Below are 19,059 nucleotides of genomic sequence, written 5' to 3' on the forward strand. Positions count from 1 at the left end.
ATGCCAGCAGGAGCTCACTGGCCATAATGTACTATGCCTAGGTATACCTTCAAAGAAGAAAAATATAGTTAATAGATATGAAGATTAAACTAACTGAACAAAATGTGTGCTCTGTGAAGGCTTTAATTCTTTTACATTCTCTATCCAAGAGACTTTTCAGAAAGGAATTCAGATTTACCTTATTTGTTGAAACCTCAACAATCAGGCTTTAGGGTGGAAATAATTTGGTTAGAAAGACAGGTCAAGGGGCTAGGGCTGCATCACGTAACCTTAAGTGGACTGACAGAGGGTATGAGTATGGCTTGGACCAAGTTGCCACAAGAGTATCAGTAAATGTTGCGGTCAGATATGGGATTATTAATTTGGGAGAGGGGACAGCCTCCAGCCCAATAAGTTCTCTCTGATTAGTTCAAAACACAGTTTTGAGACAATCTCTGCTGAACCCCTTGTAGCTATGGCACATGAAGCAGGAAACGCCAGAGAAGTGTGTGCTAAGATCAAACAGTACCTACAATTTCAAAGTAAAAAACAACACAATGAAATTCCCAAAAGACATTTGAAAAAATAGAAACATATGTAATGTCTACAAAATGTATCAAGATCAAAATAGGTGAACGGGACCCAGAGATATGGGTATTTAAAGAATTTACCGGTACTGTTTAACGTGGAACAGGATTTAGGTGCAGCTTCAGGCCAACCACGATGGAGCAGAGGTTGGCTACCCCAAGCGGGTTGACCATAGGTGTTACCTTCAAACATAGCCTCCAAATGCAGGGCAAGTTTCTTCTGGTCAGCCCTGCAGCCCCTAGCTCCTCAGGCCATCCCTTTGGACTCCAGGCCTCCCTCACATTAATTATCCTGCAGGGTCTAGACCTCTTACAGCTGAGCCCTCTTGGAGTCAGGAGTCCTTCTGCTATGTGTCCCTGAATCAGTTTAACAGGCAGTACTACTGATTCGCCCTTAACTGTGATTGGTCATCTAGGATGGTCCTGGGCATGGAAAGGACAACCCCTCCTTATCTCCTCAAAGTCAAAAGAAGTAGTGATAAAACTCAGTTAACACGTTTGTTTCGGTCCCAAAAGTGGGCAATTGCAGATCTAGTGCATCAGCTGTCCTCTAAAACAACATTGCAAATAAGGTGCTTTGGCCCTGGTGTCGAATCTAGATCTGGTTTCAGAAAATAGGTTTAGTCCACTGGCACTCTGGAGGTCTTAATATAAGGTATTGTCAGTATGATGAAAAGGGAGCAAGTTATTCCCCTCCCCGCCATCATCATCAGTGCCCTGAAGAACATTAGCTGCTTCCTATAATGGATCAGCAGCTGAACCGAAGGATTCCCCAAGCCTCTGACAGTACTGGTGTCATGGCCAGGTCTTGAATTAGAATCAGGTTGCTTAACAACTCGTTGTACCTTCGTGATGTGGACCTGAAGTGGGTGATATTGGTTTAAACTAGGAGATCGATGTCTGCAGTGGATCTCGAACCGGTGACCGCAGAGTTGGTGTTGGCTCGAGTATAGAATGAACTGGAAAATACCCTGGTGTTAGTGTAGAGGCCAGGGCCAGAGTAGGCCCGGTAACTGATCCCAAGGTGGGAGACTTCATAGGGAGTGGACCTGCCTACAGAAGTTTGACTAGATACCCCTGTGACTTCTTGGAGCCTAAAGGCCAGAATCTGTTATCACCAAAGGTGCACAATCTCCAGCTTAACACCTTTGAGCATTCTCACTAGACTTAGAATGGCTGACAGGGTCAAGTCCCGTTTAGCCTTCTTAGTTAGGTCTAGGCTTTCAATTACTGGAAGACATCAGCTGGGAACTGGACTTTTTCAAAAAGCAGCCTCGAGACTGATGCCGGGGCAGGGCCTATGACTTGGCACTTCAACCACAACCTCTTATGTTCAGAGATATAAAGCTTTGCCTTTCGGACCAGAATTATAATGGGTGCATAAGGGCACACTTGTCGCATAATTTAAAGTTATGGCAGGAGTCCAAGCACTACAAACACACTCGACAACTGCTAACTGCAGTCTTAGCACGGCTTGAATCATGTCATTTTTGGTGGGAACATAGTTCACTAGCATACTGTTGTGGAAATTTGGAAGACCGACAAAGTTGAAAAAAGAGCTTTGAATCCTCATCAAAAGGTGCTAGAAGAAAGGTACTGATGTCAATGCATAGGGGTGGTGCTTATATGCAACTCCGCTCCATCACTTCCAGGGCAGTACAGTCACAGTGGAGCCACACAGCACATATCAGCATACAGGAGCATTGCAGAAGAATTTTTGGGATCCAGTCTGGTATTTGGGGATATTCTTAAGGTGAAATATCTGCGGTTAGAAGTATCCATCATTAAAAGACCTGCTGGAGGCCGTGGTAAAGTTACCACAATTCTGCTGAATGGCAGCTGTGAGGAAGAATACATTAGCAAATATGGAGAGGAAAAGAGATGAAGCAAATGAAATTTGTTGGTAGTTGTAGTTTTTTTAAACAGTAATTTTTTTTGTTGATTGTAGTTCTCCAAGAATGTTTACATAACTAAAACATATAATAAACTATGAAGTTTAAAACATGTTAAAATGCCATTCTCTGCTCTATAAGACGAATAAAGAGCAACATCGGTCTTTCTTGTGTTCCATTTTATAAACATAGGACAACAGAAAAAGTTCTTAAGTCCCCCCACTTTACTTTTTATGAAAGAGGGGTCCTTACGACCTTAATCTTAATTTATCCATGTTCGATGTCAAGCTGCAGTTGCAGAAAGAGAGACAGCGAGCATGAGAGATCAAATAGGTGGCCGAAATTTAGAATATGTTTAAGAGGAAAATAAAACAATTTCAATTCAGTTGTGTAAATGTTATCCTAACAACATTTCTTAGAGAACTGCTATATTATGCTATACTCAACTAGTAACAAATAGTATCGACACAGATATTACAAATCCTTAAATAAAAAGCAGCATATTCAAATATGTGGGCACAAAAGTGTAATGTGAACCTTTGTAAATTCAACCTGCATATCTTTAGAATTCATATTTTTTTCATGTCATTATGGACATCTAGCAGACTATTTGAGACCCCCAGCCTACATTGAGGCACCAGCAACTGGCCCTGGGAGACCTTGTCCTACAATAAAAGGTACGTGGCTGGCCCTGAGGAAGCACTGCAGTTTTTTTACACATGATCAGCTTGCCATCCGATATACACAACATGACCTGAGGCACACTAGCTATCCCGTAAAACGGTCAGATGCCCTCTCTGGCCCTTAGACACCCTTGTGTGCCAGTTCTCTTTCAACACAGTAAAAGATGGTCCCCAGAGACCCTTTCCCTCCTTAAGTCACTCGCGACGAATCATAAACACCTCCAGTCTGTGAGCAGAGGAATTCAGCCTGCCATCAATTACCTACAGCTAGCCATCAGAAATCCTCAAACCATCCACAGATGCTCTTGATAGTGGTCGGATTACCCTAGCAGCATATGAAACCTATAGAATGCCCTCAGGGAACACCAGATTGCCTCCAGACACAATTACTTTGCCCCAGAGGCCTTTAGTCAGCATTCAGACTAAGCCAATCACAAGATTATGTGCGGCAAAATCTACTTATGTGGACTCTGCCGTGCCTTAATACTGGCATCCTGGTGTACCAAATATCCACCAAACACATTACCCCTGAAAGATGGATAGACAGGAAGGAGCTACCATTTGTGGTGCCTGCTATATCTGTTGATCTCAAGGGGGTTCATTACTGCGCCCGGGGATTCCTGGTGCGGCCACAGCCACATCTAGCAGGCACTTAGGATCCATAGGCCTGCTCTCAGAGACCATAGGCCTGTCTTTGCACTCACCTGGACCTTAATCAATTTCAATTGGCCCTTTGAGACTGTGTGAGCCCTCAGATAAGGCCAAAATATCCTCAAGGGAATTTAAGCAAGTCAGCTGGTCCTTACACTACCCCAGTCATTCCTAAAATACCCTCAGATCACCGCAGCAGTCTCTTAAAAGGTCCCGATTTGAGCTTTGGCCCAAACCCTTCCCATCCAAACCAGTTAGGCTTATATATAAATGCTTTGATTGAACGGATATACTCCCCAGGACCCTTACATTTTTAAAAAAAGTTACTTATGGGTCGATAAGGGGAGCAAAATCAATGAAGTCTTAATTTTCGTTTGCCATTGCAATTTCTTGTGACCATGCATGATCCTGAAACTTGATGTTCGATACAAAGTTAATTTCTTTCACAATTTCTTGCCTGATCCATCAATTACTAGTGAAACGTTCGTTGATGTACCCTTTTGAAAAAAGCCATGATTTTTCGACATTTGCTAATTCTTTCACAAATAATTGAATTGACAGCATTTTTCCAATAAAATCAACTAAACTGAAGGCGATAAAGGGCATGTTAAGTTATTTGCATACATTAGTATAAACTTGTAGTTGTTCAAATAAACAAAAAAAGCGATAGAGCACGTTCTGATACAACAGCCGATAGAGTGAACTGTGCAGAGAAATATGCCCAAGAAATGATGAGAGGAGCAAAAGCACATTGGAGAATCAACCAGAGTAAGAGCCATAGGAAATTGCACTTGTAACTAAAATAAAGGCAACGGGAGTAATCTTTTTCATGCACATAGAAGAACGGTACACTTACTAAACACATCACAACCCAAATAAGTATGGTGTAGACATCACAGCAACGTAATATGCAATTAGAGTCAGAAACATAAGGTTTTTGGGACTGATGTCCTAACCTGTTGCAACGCACGTCAAGCATTCCCATACCTGCACTAACTCCTCCTCCGCATACTTGAGTCTGCTGAGTTCACACTCCGCTCCTTCTCTGAGCTCTCTCAACCGATGGGCTTCACGTTTAGCATCACAAATTTCATCCATCATTTTGCGCTCTAAATTTTGTTTTTCGACTGCAACAGTCCTGTTCTCCTCTTGTGCCTTTTCAAGCCTGTAGCATTCAGGTAAAGGTAACCAACATTTGCAGGTATCAGTTTGAGAAACTACTGCATCATTTCCCAAAATATGGAGGAAAAAACATTTTCTCGTGCATAGTTTTAAAATGTACTCATCGATTTAAGTCAGCAGGAATGTTAACTTGACACAAGATTTTTGCGCCCTTAAAATGTTTTACCTATTTGAGAAAGCATGGCGACCAGGATGAGTAAAGATTTAATAATCTAAAACTCAAAAAAACACATTTTACAAGTTCCAAACAGGGTTAACGGAATTCCTTTTCATTTACGACTACATATTAATTTGACCCACTCTTGAGCCCCCAAAACAAAAATAAACTATTTATACAAACATTTTGCTTTTCTTCTTAGGGTTACACAATAGAGCCAGTAATGGGCAAATATATTTTGGAGAAAGGTTTAAAAGTACGTTTCTGAAAAGAGACTAAACAAACTGATGATGTAAGAATGCAGTGACATAAACAGCATGGTAGACCACAAATAGCTAAGATGGGGGATATCCTCTTGGAAGGCACTACATGCATCTCAACTCTACTTCATGAGAGGGCCGTGCCCTGCATGCTGTAACAGAGGGAGGTGTAGCAAACAAGAGGGAGATGTAGCAAACAATAGGGAGATGTAGCAAACAATAGGGAGATGTAGCAACAATAGGGAGAGCAGCTGATCTCGCAAAGACCAGTTAGCTCACAATTCAGTAGGGCTTTTACAAGCCAGCTTTGGAGAATCCATGTTAAAACCAATGCTTCTCTCCAACAGAAAACAATTAATGTACAAAGCCATCTCAAATTCTTCAGCCTACAGGAGTGGCCAAGGGCAAATGTCACCAAGGCCAGCCTTTTAATCCAAGAGAGCCAACCTGTGTCCGCTGACCCCAAGAAAGACCTGAGCCTTTGCAGATCTAATGACAAGCTATCCTTGAGAGTTCCCACAAAAATAAAGCATGACGCAACTAGCTAGTTCAATCTGCTTTCAAGTTTTCATATGCATTAAAAAAAAAATTCTAGTTTGATTGTGAATTATTATTCAAAACATTCAGGCAACCCCAAACGAAAGGATCAGGTTGGATTCCTCATTGCTTTTCAGGAATAAAACTTTTGTTGATTAAAATATCTAGCTATGGAGGAATGGGAATAAAATAAGTATTTGAAAATTAGCTTACAGACTAAATATTTTGTGCATTATTATGCTCTAATGTAAAGAGGTGAGCAAACTATGCAATCTCAAAAACTGCAGGGCCTTAGGTGCCCGCAAATACGCATTCTTTTGGATAGAGAACAAAAACAAATATTTTTAAAGGAACATTTTCAAATGCGTCCCAGAGAGTGCTTGAAGAAGGCCTAGACTGACTTTCAGCTTCCAAGGCTGTAGCTCAACTTCAAGCGTATGTCAAGTCAAGTCAAATTAATTTATATAGCGCGCTACATACCCAGAGGGTCCCAAGGCGCTTGAGGAAGGGTGGGGAATTACTTGTCGAATATCCATGTTTTAAGTTGCTTTCTGAATGCTGGGTGGTTCTGAGTGAGGCGAAGGTGAGTGGGAAGTGAGTTCCAGGTTTTGGCTGCCAGGTAGGAGAAGGACCATCCTCCCATGGTGGTTTTGTTGATGCGAGGTACCGCAGCCAGGGCTTGGTTGGAGGAGCGTAGCTGGCGGGAGGGGGTGTAGAAGGAAAGTCGGGTGTTGAGGCATTCGGGTCCAAGTTCGTAAAGTGCTTTGTGTGCGTGGGTTAGGAGGCGGAATGTTATTCTCTTATTGACGGGAAGCCAATGGAGGTTTTTCAGGTGACTAGAGATGTGGTCTTTAGGCGGGATGTCTAGTATGAGTCTGGCTGATGCGTTCTGGATGCGTTGTAGTTTTTTCTGAAGTTTTGCGGTGGTACCGGCGTATAGGGTGTTGCCGTAGTCCAGGCGGCTCGTGACCAGTGCGTGGGTGACCGTTTTTCTAGTTTCGGTGGGGATCCAGCGAAATGTTTTTTTGAGCATGCGAAGAATGTTGAAGCAAGATGATGAAACGGCGTTAACTTGTCTGGTCATCGAGAGTGAGGAGTCCAGGATGACGCCCAGGTTCCGTGCGTGGTCCGTCGGGATGGGAGCTTTTCCTAAGACCTCTGGCCACCAGGAGTCATCCCAGGCGGAGGGGGAGGTACCTTAGATAAGGACTTCGGTTCAGTTCAGACGGCTGATCTTCATCCACTCGGCTACTTCTTTCATTCCTTCATGTAGGTTGGTTTTGGCGGTGTTCGGGTCTTTGGTGAGTGAGAGGATCAGTTGAGTGTCATCAGCGTAGGAAATGATGTTGAGGTTGTGTTGTCGTGCGATGGTCGCGAGGGGGCTCATGTATACGTTGAAAAGGGTGGGGCTGAGTGAAGATCCTTGTGGCACGCCGCAAATGACTTCAGTGGCCTCTGACTTGAATGGTTGAAGGCGGACTCTCTGAGTTCTTCCGGTGAGGAACGAAGTGATCCATTCCAGTGCTTTTCCTTGGATTCCGATGTTTCTGAGACGTTGTAACAGGGTGCTATGACAGACTGTGTCGAAGGCTGCGGAGAGGTCGAGGAGGATGAGGGCGACTGTGTCTCCATTGTCCAGAAGAGTTCGAATGTCGTCTGTTGCTGCGATGAGGGCGGTCTCAGTGCTGTGTTTGGCTCGGAAGCCGGACTGTGAGGAGTCGAGGGATTTGTTGGTTTCGAGGAAGGCAGCGAGTTGGTTGTTAACAGCTTTCTCGATGACTTTGGCCGGGAATGGAAGGAGCGAGATGGGGCGGTAATTTTTGAGTTCGGCGGGGCCAGCTGTGTTTTTTTTTAGAAGGGCGCTGAGTTCGGCGTGTTTCCAGCTTTCCGGGAAGGTGCGGAGTTGAGGGAGCAGTTGATGACGTCTCGGAGGTGTGGTGCTATGATGGAGTCTGCTTTGTTGAAGATGTGGTGAGGGCATGGGTCTGTTGGGGACCCTGAGTGGATGGAGTTCATCAGGCGGATGGTGTCCTCGGTGGAGATTGGGTTCCAGTCGTTAAGGATGTTCAAGGGGGATGAAGGTACGGTAGAAGGTTGGGTGGGTTGTTCTCCGGGTTGGTTGTCGAAGCTGTTGTGGATGTCTGCGATTTTGTCGTGGAAGAACGAAGCTAGGGAGTCGCAAAGGGTTTGGGAGGGAGTGATGTCGTTGGAGTTGGCAGTAGGGTTGGTAAACTCTTTGACGATGTTGAATAATTCCTTGCTGTTGTGGGCGTTTTTGTCTAGTCGGTCTTTGAATGCGGCTTTCTTGGCAGTCCGGATTAGTTGGTGGTGTATGCGGGTGGCGTTTTTGAAGGCGTCTCTGGTGTTGGTGTTTGGGTCTTTTTTCCAGGCCTTCTCAAGGGAGCGACAGAGTTTCTTGGATTTCTTGAGATCATCGTTGAACCAGGGTGCGTTTTTGGTGCCTAGTTTAATTTGACGTTTTTTCAGAGGTGCTAGGTTGTCAGCGCTGTTGGTTAACCATTGAGTGAGGTTAATGGCTGCTTGGTTGGGGTTTGAAGAGTGGGTAGGGGGGTTTTGAAGCAGTGATGAGGAGATCTGGTCGATGGTGATTTTGTTCCAGTTTCTTCGCAGAGTAGGTTGAGGATGGTTGTGGGTTGTGGTCTTTTTGTAGACGAAGTGAACGCAGCTGTGGTCCGTCCAATGGAGAACTGTGGTGTGACTGAAGGAGATATGTTTGCTGGAGGTGAATATGGGGTCAAGTGTGTGACCTGCGTAGTGAGTGGGGGTATTAACAAGTTGTTTGAGTCCGAGGTTGGCAAGATTGTCCAGAAGGGTGGTGGCGTTACTGTCTTTGCTATTTTCCAGGTGGAAGTTGAGGTCTCCCAGTAGGATGTAGTCCTCGGAGGGGAGGGCGTGTGGGGTGATGAAGTCAGTGATGTCTTCACTGAATTGTGCACGGGGTCCTGGAGGTCGGTAGAGGAGGGTGCCTCTGAGTGTGGTCTTGGGGTCGGTGTGGATCTGGAAGTGAAGGTGTTCGGCGCTAGCAAGGTTGACGTCTGAGCTGGTTGAGATGCGGATGGAATTCTTATGGACGATGGCTATGCCTCCTCCTGTTTGCTTGGTGCGGTCCTTACGGATGATCTTGTAGCCTTCCGGGATGGCAATGGTGATGTCTGGGGCTGAGGAGGCGTTCATCCAGGTTTCTGTTAGGAAGGCGACGTCCGGAGAGATGGTGTCTAGTAGATTCCAAAGGTCGATGGCGTGTCTGTGGATTGAGCGGGTGTTGAGCAGGATGCATTTTAGGTGGTTAGTGTCAGGTCTGTATTTGGTGTTAGTGGATGTGGAGTTGGTCTTGGTGCCGTCAAATTTGCAGGAGTTGCATGTGAAGGGTCCATGGGTGTGTCCAGGAGCGGCTTGGGCGCACTTGGGGAGACGGCCGGGGTTTAGGGCTAGGAGGGTGGAGGCGTCGTATGTGATGCGGGTGGGGTGGGTGGTACGGGGGGCAGGGGGTCTGGCGCTGGGCGCGGTCCAGGCGCGGACGGGCGTAGACGGGCTTACCTTTGGCGCACCTTCGGCGTAACTGGGGCACGACCGCTGCGCGTGAACGCTGCGCGAAAAAGCGTCAGTCATATGTGGAAAGTCAGAGGGGGAGGGGCGAGGGGGGGGCCAGCTGGGAGGCGGGAGCGGGGTGGGGCTCAGGTCAGGAAGGCAAAACAACAACACAAATCCAATTAAAATGGCCGCAAGGGTTCTGGTCACAGGGTTGGGGCTCAATGCACGTGAATAGCGCTACGTTGAAGGTAATGGCGCTGGCACAGTCAGGCACAAATTTGCATGCAGCAGAGAAAAAGTGAAAGTAGAAGCGCACCTTGGCAGACAAGCGCTACGGAATATTTCTCGGCACTAATATGCAAATGAGGAGCAATGCGAGCAGTGCGAAGCCGTCAAGCGCAAGCAATGATAAAATAAATATGTATGGGTACAACAGCATGTCCGATTGTTATGTATGACTTTCAACGAGTGCCATTATCATGAATACTAGATTCTTCACCTGTTTACTCACTGCCATGACAGAGCCACAGTGAGAAGCAAAATGTTTCTTCCCACTATGGCTACCTTTTATACTCCTCCACTGCGCAAGGTGTTATGAGGCCTAGCGCCATACGAAAGGACAATAATAGCTTGAATTCTGTTTCAAGTCATGGATGTTATGCGTATTAAATAGGCACAAAAAGTTGATCTGTTTTCAGTGAGACGTATCCAGTGATCCATACACTACTGGTGTCTAAATACATGCCATACTCCCTTACGAATAACTTTCTTGAAATGCACTGGGGAAACGAAAAAAAATAGTTCAGATAAGTGGATCTATAAAACTATATGTTCCTGATAAGAAAGCATTACAAAATCTGAGGTGTTAATATATGAAATATTTGCTTTCACTTTAGAACTCTTCATTCAGTACAACAACTTGCACCTAAAAAGTTCAAGCAAAACTTTAATGGCCCGTATTCCGGTGCCAGGCCTCTGAACATTCAGCAAGAGGGATGAATATATGAAAAATATGAGCATTCAAACATTCACAGACTAGTAATATGCGCCTGTAGGCATCATACAACTATTCACAACCAGTAACTATTGTGAATCATGTACTGAATGTAAGGTGTGCCTCAGAATACGAAAGGGCTGTGAACTGTTCAACATTCCCACAGTGGGTACATCCTTAAGAAATTCCAGGCAGCCCATGTCAATGCAGTGTTGACTCTGCTCCGGTGAAGAGCAAGCAACACAGATTAGGGAGGAGGGGAGGAAGGAAGCACCATATATATGGTGCTGGCGGCAAGTGGCTGGAGGCCAGGATTTGTTTTTATACAACTGGGACAGGGAGATGATGAGGCCATGTTATGTATGGCTTCCCCTCTACTCACCTCCTGCTGTGCAGCAGCTGAATGTACAGGCAGAATATTTTGGGGCCCATAAATAATATGATAAGCAGTGGGTAACAAGTGAATAACATGGATTTGTTTTCACCTCTGGGTTCTGAGTGCCATTATGAGCACCTCAAGCTTCGCTCTTCTCATTGTGAAAACATAATCCCATGGGTGAAAAATATCTCTGTAATTCACTGCAACCCACTTATTGATATATTTCTTATACCAAGTGTGGCTTGCTGAAGTACCTGTGCTCACAAATCCTTATGCACTGTAGAACAATCATACGGTCATATACAACAAGACTTTAAGTGGGAAACTTCCTTTGTGATCTTAAAAATTCATTTTGTGTGTGTGTGGGGGGGGGGGGGTCAAAGTCAGTATCCAGATTGAAATATTGTATAATATTTTACAGAGTATCTCATTCAATAGGTTGCTCCCAGAAATGGCTGGATTGTGCCAAAGTTGAATTGGAGCCTGAACCTAAACACGCATAACCTGGGTCTGGGGTTCCAAGTACGCACCAGTTCCTTTAAGCTCCTGATACAGAGTACAAGCAAAAAAGAAGCGGAATGACAAACAGTAAACAAAAGTCTTATCTATAGATATCAATCCACAGATCCTGAATGGGAAGTAAATATTAATCTTGCTAAACTTGAAAAACAGCCATATTGATTTTTCCTCTGGTGCTTTAGATTTTAGGACGGACCAGTAATGTAACGTACTTAAACCCAACAAAATGGTGGGAAATCCACGGATGCATTTTTACTCACATACCTTTCCTGTAGTTCAAGAAGGCTTTGTTCGGATTTCTGGAGACTTTCTAAATCTTTCATCATTTGAGAAATATGTTCTTTTGAGGTTTTGCCCTGGGTGTATGCGAACCAGCAGCCTCCGACGCCGATCACTATGGAGATTGTAAGGATAAAATCCTTGACCCAGTTGTGAGGGGGACCTGTTGTAATAATGACATGAGGAGAAAGCAGCAAGTATTATACACTCGGTTAAGTTCATGTTTAAAATCAATCTGTGAGCCAAAATATAACAGGGCTGAAGTTTATCCCTAGGCGGCGTACATTTTTGGAGGTTCACACACAACTATTTGGGTACCCGAGGCTGAGGTTAAGGTTATCTACGGTCAATGACGCTGTATGCACCACGATCACCACAGGACATGGCAACTGAAAGCGATCTTCGCAGATTTTCAGTTTTGCTCAACTTTACCTCAATTCGTTCACGAATTGGTGACATCCAGGACTGCTGTACAAGCATTAACAACAAGCATTGAAAATGCAATAGGGCTCACCTTTGATTAAATTAAAGCCATTTGCTTTGCTAATGGTATTGTATTTTAGCTTTGCATTATTTAGTGTATATTTGTGATATGTTGTAGTTGTATGTAGTTAGAATTGTCTTAGCTGTGTAGTAGTTTAAAGCATAGCGTTAGTAGAAAAAAAGCAGTGTTTCAGTTGTGGGAAGTGAATGAATTGAAGAATAGTATGTGTGTCAATTTCGTAGAGTGAAGATTACAATAGCATGAGGCAGACGAAAGGGGTGAGGGGAGAGCAAGTATATGCATGTATCACACCTATCCTCACCCACGCACACAAGTCTCTCCACGACCTGGGCCCCAAGTACCTCAACGACCGCCTGACCTTCTACACGCCCACCCGCCAGCTACGGTCCACCAGCCTCGCCCTCGCAGCCGTACCACGCATCCGAAGAGCCACCGCCGGAGAAGGATCCTTCTCTTACCTGGCTGCCAAGACTTGGAACTCCATCCCAATCCACAATTGCCGGAGCTGGGTGAGAGGTGCCTGGGAAGAGTCCACGCCTTGTTGCCATGGAGGGGCCCGAGGTTGCCGCACAGCTGGGCACCTAAATGTTACCAGGGCCAGACTGACCGTAGCGGGCACCGGGCAATCCCCCGGTGCACCGCGCGGGTGGGGGCCAGTTTTGGGCCCCTGAAGGTCGTTTTTGTTACTGGGCCGTTTTTGCAGCATAGCTGCTAAATCTTCCCTGTAACAAAATCGGCAGAAAACTGGCCCCGGCAAAGAGCTCGGCGGCACCCCCAACCCCCCCGACAGGGGGAAGGGGGGCCGAGCACTTTGCCAGGGCCGGTTTTGGTTCCCAGTCCGGCCCTGAATGTTACACAAGTTTCAATATTTTTCTTGCAAACATGTAACAGCCTCGTTTAGGCCTTATTTTCCTTTCTGTAGCATTCGCAGTAGAACACTGATTAAAGTCCAGTGTGGACAGTGACACCGTTTTGAATTCTACCGTCCCACCTCAGAACTAACTAGATATACTACCTAGCCAGAATAACAGGATAATGTATTTCATTATGCTACTGAATAGAAAGCAAATATAGTGCAAAACGCATTCATATTCTTAAAGATAAACGGTAAACACGCTTAGTGCTTTTAGCATTGGTTACATCATCTTATTTTCTACATCTATTTCCGAGCTTGACATTCAGTAACTGATCGGTAAGAGTGTAAGGGCCCTGGTGTCATAAAGCAAAGTATCTAACAACAGGTCCAACCACAAGTTTAACGTTGTTCCGCCCATGCAAGGGTAACAAGCCTCTCTAGAGGGACCACTTAGCAGGAACCCTGGTGGTCAGGATGCGGATGACGGGTCTGGCAATGCACGCTGCGTGCGCCAAATAATTGCAGACACGTATTGGATGCTAGCCTGTCAGCAGTAACTGCTGAACAGCTCCGCCCGCCACTTTTTATTTGACGGCTCACCGTGGTATCGGCTAAGCAAACACGCACAGCAGGGCCTCTCCTGGCCAACCCCTTATACTTGGCGTCGTCCTCGCGCAACAAACACTACAGCTCCCTGTCCAGAAGGGTCCTGAACTAATGGTGGGTGGGTAACTCCACTTCGCCGGCAGAGTTTGCAGAGTTTTTAGCACTCAGCTTGGAGCGTGAAGTTTTGCAAAAAAACTCTGGCACCCGCCGTGGAGTGGAGTTTACCAGCCCGTCCACAAAATATGCATTTTCCCTGACTCTATTATGGGATCTCCTCCCGGCAGGCTCTTCCTGCGCGCAGTTTGACATGACCACTAGCTGCTCTCTTCACTGGTCTTTCAGCCCTTGCCTTTGGTTCGCTGACTTCCAGAGTGAATCAGAGCGTGAGCGGACAGCAGAGGCTTCCTCTCAGCGTCAGCGGCATGCAGCAGGATGGAAAAAGACTCTAGAGTCTAGCTGGCTGCACCACCGTAGATAACCCCCGTGAAGGTAAGGTGACCAAACTGCTGGGATTGGGAGGGAATGTAATGCGTTAACTCGAGGGTGTTGGGGGAAGTGGTTTGCACTTGTTCTGAGCGGTGCACACTACTGGCACATAAGCAGCAGCTGCTTCTAGCTGCACTAGTACCTGGCCCGGGGTTTCTCTAATGCAGAACTGTGCGTGACTGTGGGCTACCACAACCGCGCTCCCATACACGAAGGGTAGTGCTTGGCATCAGGCTATCCGTTCAGGTCTATTTCTACTTTGTCTCTCGTTGGTGTACCAAAATATCAGGCTCCAAAAAATCTCTTCTTTAAGAATGGATTTCTAAATGTGAAGAGACGTAGACTGGAATCATTTATCGTCCTGTATATTTCGCAGCTATTTAACCAAATGAATATTGCTTTATTTTACAGGTGACTGTGGGAAGTACTTCTCTAACTCTAAAGATGAAGGTGGTGATTAGAATGTTACTGTTCAAAAGTTACGTCTGGAATGTGCTATTCTGAAAACAGAGTGCAAAACTTGGGATAAAGGAGCAGGTGGATACACAAAATTGAACATGGCCACACAGTACATAAGCAACACAAGGCCAGGTACATGACACACATTTTATATTATGCTTGCTACCACATTCAGTCAGTTCTGAATAGCTATAAATGACTGCAGGTATTCTACATGCTTGACATGTGCACTGCTCATTAACTAGGGGTGGGCGGGTGGAGCAACTCCGACCGCTTGCAGAACTCCGCAGAATTCCAGTGAGTTTTTATGCAACTCTGTGAGCTCCGCCCACCCCTAACCTCACATAGACATTAGAAACAACTAACACGGACTGTATTCCCTACAGGACACAGTTTCGCCCATGGAAATGAACTATACACAACTCTTAGGGTTGGAGGAGGAGCTTGTTGGCATGGTTGGTGTGTAAATATTTCTACACTGGATATAGGCTATTTTGAGGTCGAGCCTGCAGGCTGTCGCGATGGTGACAATCTCTTATGTCTAAAAAAAAAAGGGGGAAAAATGGGGATTTAATTCCACTCATTACTTAACATTCATTGGCATGCTTATCACTCTTCTTTGCCGTTTTCTAATTCGGAAGAATATGCAAGTCATCTCTTCCTTTTGTTTGCAAGTGCATTGACCAAGTACAAGTTCATTAATGCTACTTAGTGTCCATCCACTGCTCGTGCTGTGATTGGGGTATTATTTTTTGGCATTTTTTATAGGGGGAACGCGGCCCGAATGTGTCAGCGCTTTACATGAGCACCAGCTACATTCCTATATTCTACAACTTCTCATTATTTATATTTTTTATTTTAGCTTTTTAAATGAGTAGCAATTGCATTCCGTGAATTCACAATTCTTCATTTTTTAGCTCTTTAAGTGAGCACCAATGATAGTCCACATTTTCCCTTTTTTTTTTTAGCGCTTTACATGAGGCAACAGTTATATTTCGCATTTTTGAGACAGGGACTGCGCACGTGCAGCTCAAGTGTGAGTTCCCTAGTGCGCACAGCCTTCTGAGCAGAGGTAGATGTTCGAAAGAGAGGGCTTTCAGATCAAAAAATTCATTCTTGAGTAAGCGCAGGTGGACAGAGGTATCTTCAAGGCGTGCAACCAAGTCTGAATGTTGACTAAAGGATAGTGGTTGCGTGGATGGTTCCACCAGATATGTGGTATCTTTAGGGGAACTGGTAGGTCAAAGGCGGTCATGGAGAGGTAAGGGGGAGTCAATGATTCAATGATGTCTTGAGTAGCACCAGATCACTTGGGGAGAAGATAGGGGGATGGGCGGGTGGTGGGGTGGGCTAGAAGTAAAGGATAGGAAGCGGGTGAGGGGTGGTTGAACGGGAGAAGGTTGGGTAGAATCCTTGTCGGGCAAGAGCCTATACTCCGGTTAAGCTGGTGGAGTGTTTGGTGGTATCGCGCGTCGGTGCCTGCTAAGGCGACAGCTGCCGTCACATTAATTACCAGTATGCTATTGATGAAAAAGGGTTCAGGCAGATCAGGTCGTTTTACCCCCTTTCTAGGTTTGCCCGGCGTTAGCCGCTTCTCACCCAACTCACGATTAACAAATAAAGAGGCAGGCGCTGGAGACTGGAAGGCAGGAAACAGGAGTTTATTTCCGACGGAACAGAACACGTCAAATCAGACAACAGGGTATCTTCTCGAGGTGCTCTCCCAACATCTCTGAGGCCTGGCCTCTTATACACAGTTTTATGGCTTTATTGCATACATTACATCCGTAACATTTCTTTGAAGTACAGGAAAACATCCTCGGAATCCCCGGCTCAGGCCCGTTCCCACACACATCTACAGTAGGAGTTCCTACCCCTAATCTCGGCATGATAGCTACCGCGCAGCTGGACATTCCGCTGGGAACAGAAATGCGGGCGATTGGTCGGATCTAGGGGTGTGAGGGCATTGATTAATCCCCGCTCCTTTGATGTGAGGTGAGGTCCTACTGTAGGGCAATACACTGCATCTGCCGGGTGAAGTGATGGCCTGGGATCGGGCCGAACAATCGGGCAAGGAGGAAGAGGTTATCAAAGGGCCTGTTTTATGAATGAGATGAAAGGGTGTGGGGGTTCAGCACGGGATGCGGCTCGGAGGCAGGGTTGCGCTGGAGGTGTGTTTAGGGCTCAAGCAGGAGGGATCGGGGGCTGTCAGAGCGCGGGGGATGCTTGCGAGGCCGGAGAGTGAGGGGGAGAGAGACGCGCTGGCTATCAGCAGTGGGCAGAGAGGCCATGGCATTCAAAATGGCTGCTGTTTACGTGCCCGTACGAGTCTGGAAAAGGGACAAGATGTCGCCGATTATGTTTATGTCACAGCCTAGATTTCAACAGTCCTCCCTTTTCAACATATCTAGCCAGCTTGTCAATTTACGTCAATCCCCATTATATTACGTATTTCGATATCATACAAAGCTTTCATACGTTCAGCTTCGAAATTCGGAGTCTTAGGGCACATGCAGTCAGTAATGAGTGAACACAAAGGGGGCAAGCATTGAATACCTAGGCAACACCCACACAGTACCACGACCGGTATCAATATAAAGGTAAACAACCTCCATCCCCAGTCCTTCAAAGTACCCCAGAAACAGCTCCCAAGCGACCATCCTTCCTGCTCCTGGTGAACCTCCGAGGAAAGTCTGTGGAGGTGTTCGATTGCTTTGTAGACTGAGGGCGAGTTATCTGGCACGTAGGTGCAACAGCTAGACCCGATGATGCGGCATGCTCCTCCACGGTCGGCTAGAACCACGTCTAGAACAAGGCGGTTCTGAATAGCCACCAGGCGGACTGCCTGAAGCTCGGCCGTATTGTTAGTGAGGATGCCAGCCGTGATGTTCATGGTCGTTTCTACTGCCTGGGTCAGGTGTCGGATGGCGCGGCTGTTTGCCATTGGGCCCCACAGAGGAACAAGTCCTTTTATTGCATCCAGGAACTGTGCTCCGGTGGAGTCGGCTTGTTCAATGTCTTTTGCGCGTTTCTGCCGGTGATGGTTTGCTGGGGCCACGTACGTTGGAGGGAGAACGAAGGCGATGTAGCAAGTACCCCCCCCAACTTTTTGGAAGCCAAGTGTAAGCTTTGGTGCCACAAACAAAGTACATATTCGGAGAAGCAACAAAGGAGGGGGGATCAATTGAGTTCAATGTTCTGGTGATGTGGCAGGAACTGTGGCCCACCAGCTGTGTTCCCAGGCCTTCGAGGCACACGAGGCCCGTGACATTGATAACAGACAGAGCCACAGTCAGAGTGGCAGCAGTTCCTTTCCGTAGGTAGGAGAAGGTGGGTCTGACTGGATTATGGACCACCTGCATTTCAACTCGTTCCTTGGCAGGGATGTCCATCTGGAAGGAGGGACCAGAGGTCAAAGGACAAAAGGGAGCAGATGTTTTTCCGGTTTTGTTCAGCCAGAACCCATGGTAGAAGTGTGACACTGTTTGACCTGAAGTGGCGTTGTCCTTGTAGCTCTCTTGCAAGAGAATCAACCAGGCAAGGCAGGAGCCGTGAACTGAGAAAGGGGAAGGGATGAAAGGGATGGAGTGTCCGGTGGCATGCGGGAGCAACCCGCAGATCCAGCAGTTGGTGGCGTTGGCGGCAAGGTTGTGTTGGTGCAGCAGTTGCACGAAGGAATTGTTCCAGAATTCCTTACGCCTTTCTCGGAGCTGAGGCGAAAGGGAGATCAGGTGATGCTCTTTCATAGTGGTTGGCTGTGCAGTGGTCAGCAATATCTGATGAGCGGGTGCGCTCTCTTCCACGATCCAGAAGGAAGTCATGAGGAGGAGGCAAAAGAGGAGGACAATGAAAAGAACAATTGTCTTCGATTTGTGTATACTGTCAGTCTTTGGGTTTCGATAACGGGTATTTCATGTTGCTTCCGTCGTCTTCTTATCTGGCGCTTCCATCATCTTCTTATCTGGCGCTTCCATCATCTTCAAGGTGCTCGGTAGTGGGCAGAACCGCTGACTTCGTTTAGCCTCTCTTCGGGTAACCCTTGGTTGTGTTTAGGCTACCGTTCTGAGATTCAACTTAGTCTGTGGTCTACTTAGCCGAAGCTCCCTCCTTTCGACGCAGGAAATACCCTTCCCTGGATGGCACCGTGGGATCAGAGAATTTTGCAAGTTCGAGTGCCTCGGTGTCAGGATAACAGTTCAATGATGGCCGGTCTTTGTTCAGCAGTTCTTCTTGGGTGCTGATGTTTTCTGTCGTGCTCAGGGTCGAGGAGACCTTCTTGCAGTGGTGTGCGTGCAGCCAGTGTCGCTTCCCCTCCACTCGAAGAGCCGTTCGGGTGGTAATCAGTACTTGCCAGGGGCCCGTCCACCGGGGTTCCAGACTCTTCGTCCGTTGGAAATTCCAGATCAGCACATAATCTCCCGGTTGGATATCGTGACCCGGACCCCTGGAAGCATCGGGGATGGCCTTCTGCACCTGCTGATGAATGACAGACAACG

General features: G+C 46.5%; 1 protein-coding gene across 1 annotated transcript in view; it reads right to left on the reverse strand.

Moving 5' to 3' along the window:
- The window catches only part of STIM2 (stromal interaction molecule 2), a 512,550-nt gene that overhangs the window by 63,706 nt on the left and 429,785 nt on the right, over window positions 1-19,059 (reverse strand). The window contains exons 6-7 of the mRNA XM_078678367.1: window positions 11,637-11,814; window positions 4,780-4,957 (exon numbers count right to left, since the gene is read on the reverse strand). Of these exons, the coding sequence (XP_078534493.1) occupies window positions 4,780-4,957; window positions 11,637-11,814 (356 nt within the window). The remainder of the gene's footprint in view (window positions 1-4,779; window positions 4,958-11,636; window positions 11,815-19,059) is intronic.

The sequence above is a fragment of the Lissotriton helveticus genome, chromosome 2_2, assembly GCF_964261635.1.
Source record: "Lissotriton helveticus chromosome 2_2, aLisHel1.1, whole genome shotgun sequence".
Classification (NCBI taxonomy): domain Eukaryota; kingdom Metazoa; phylum Chordata; class Amphibia; order Caudata; family Salamandridae; genus Lissotriton; species Lissotriton helveticus.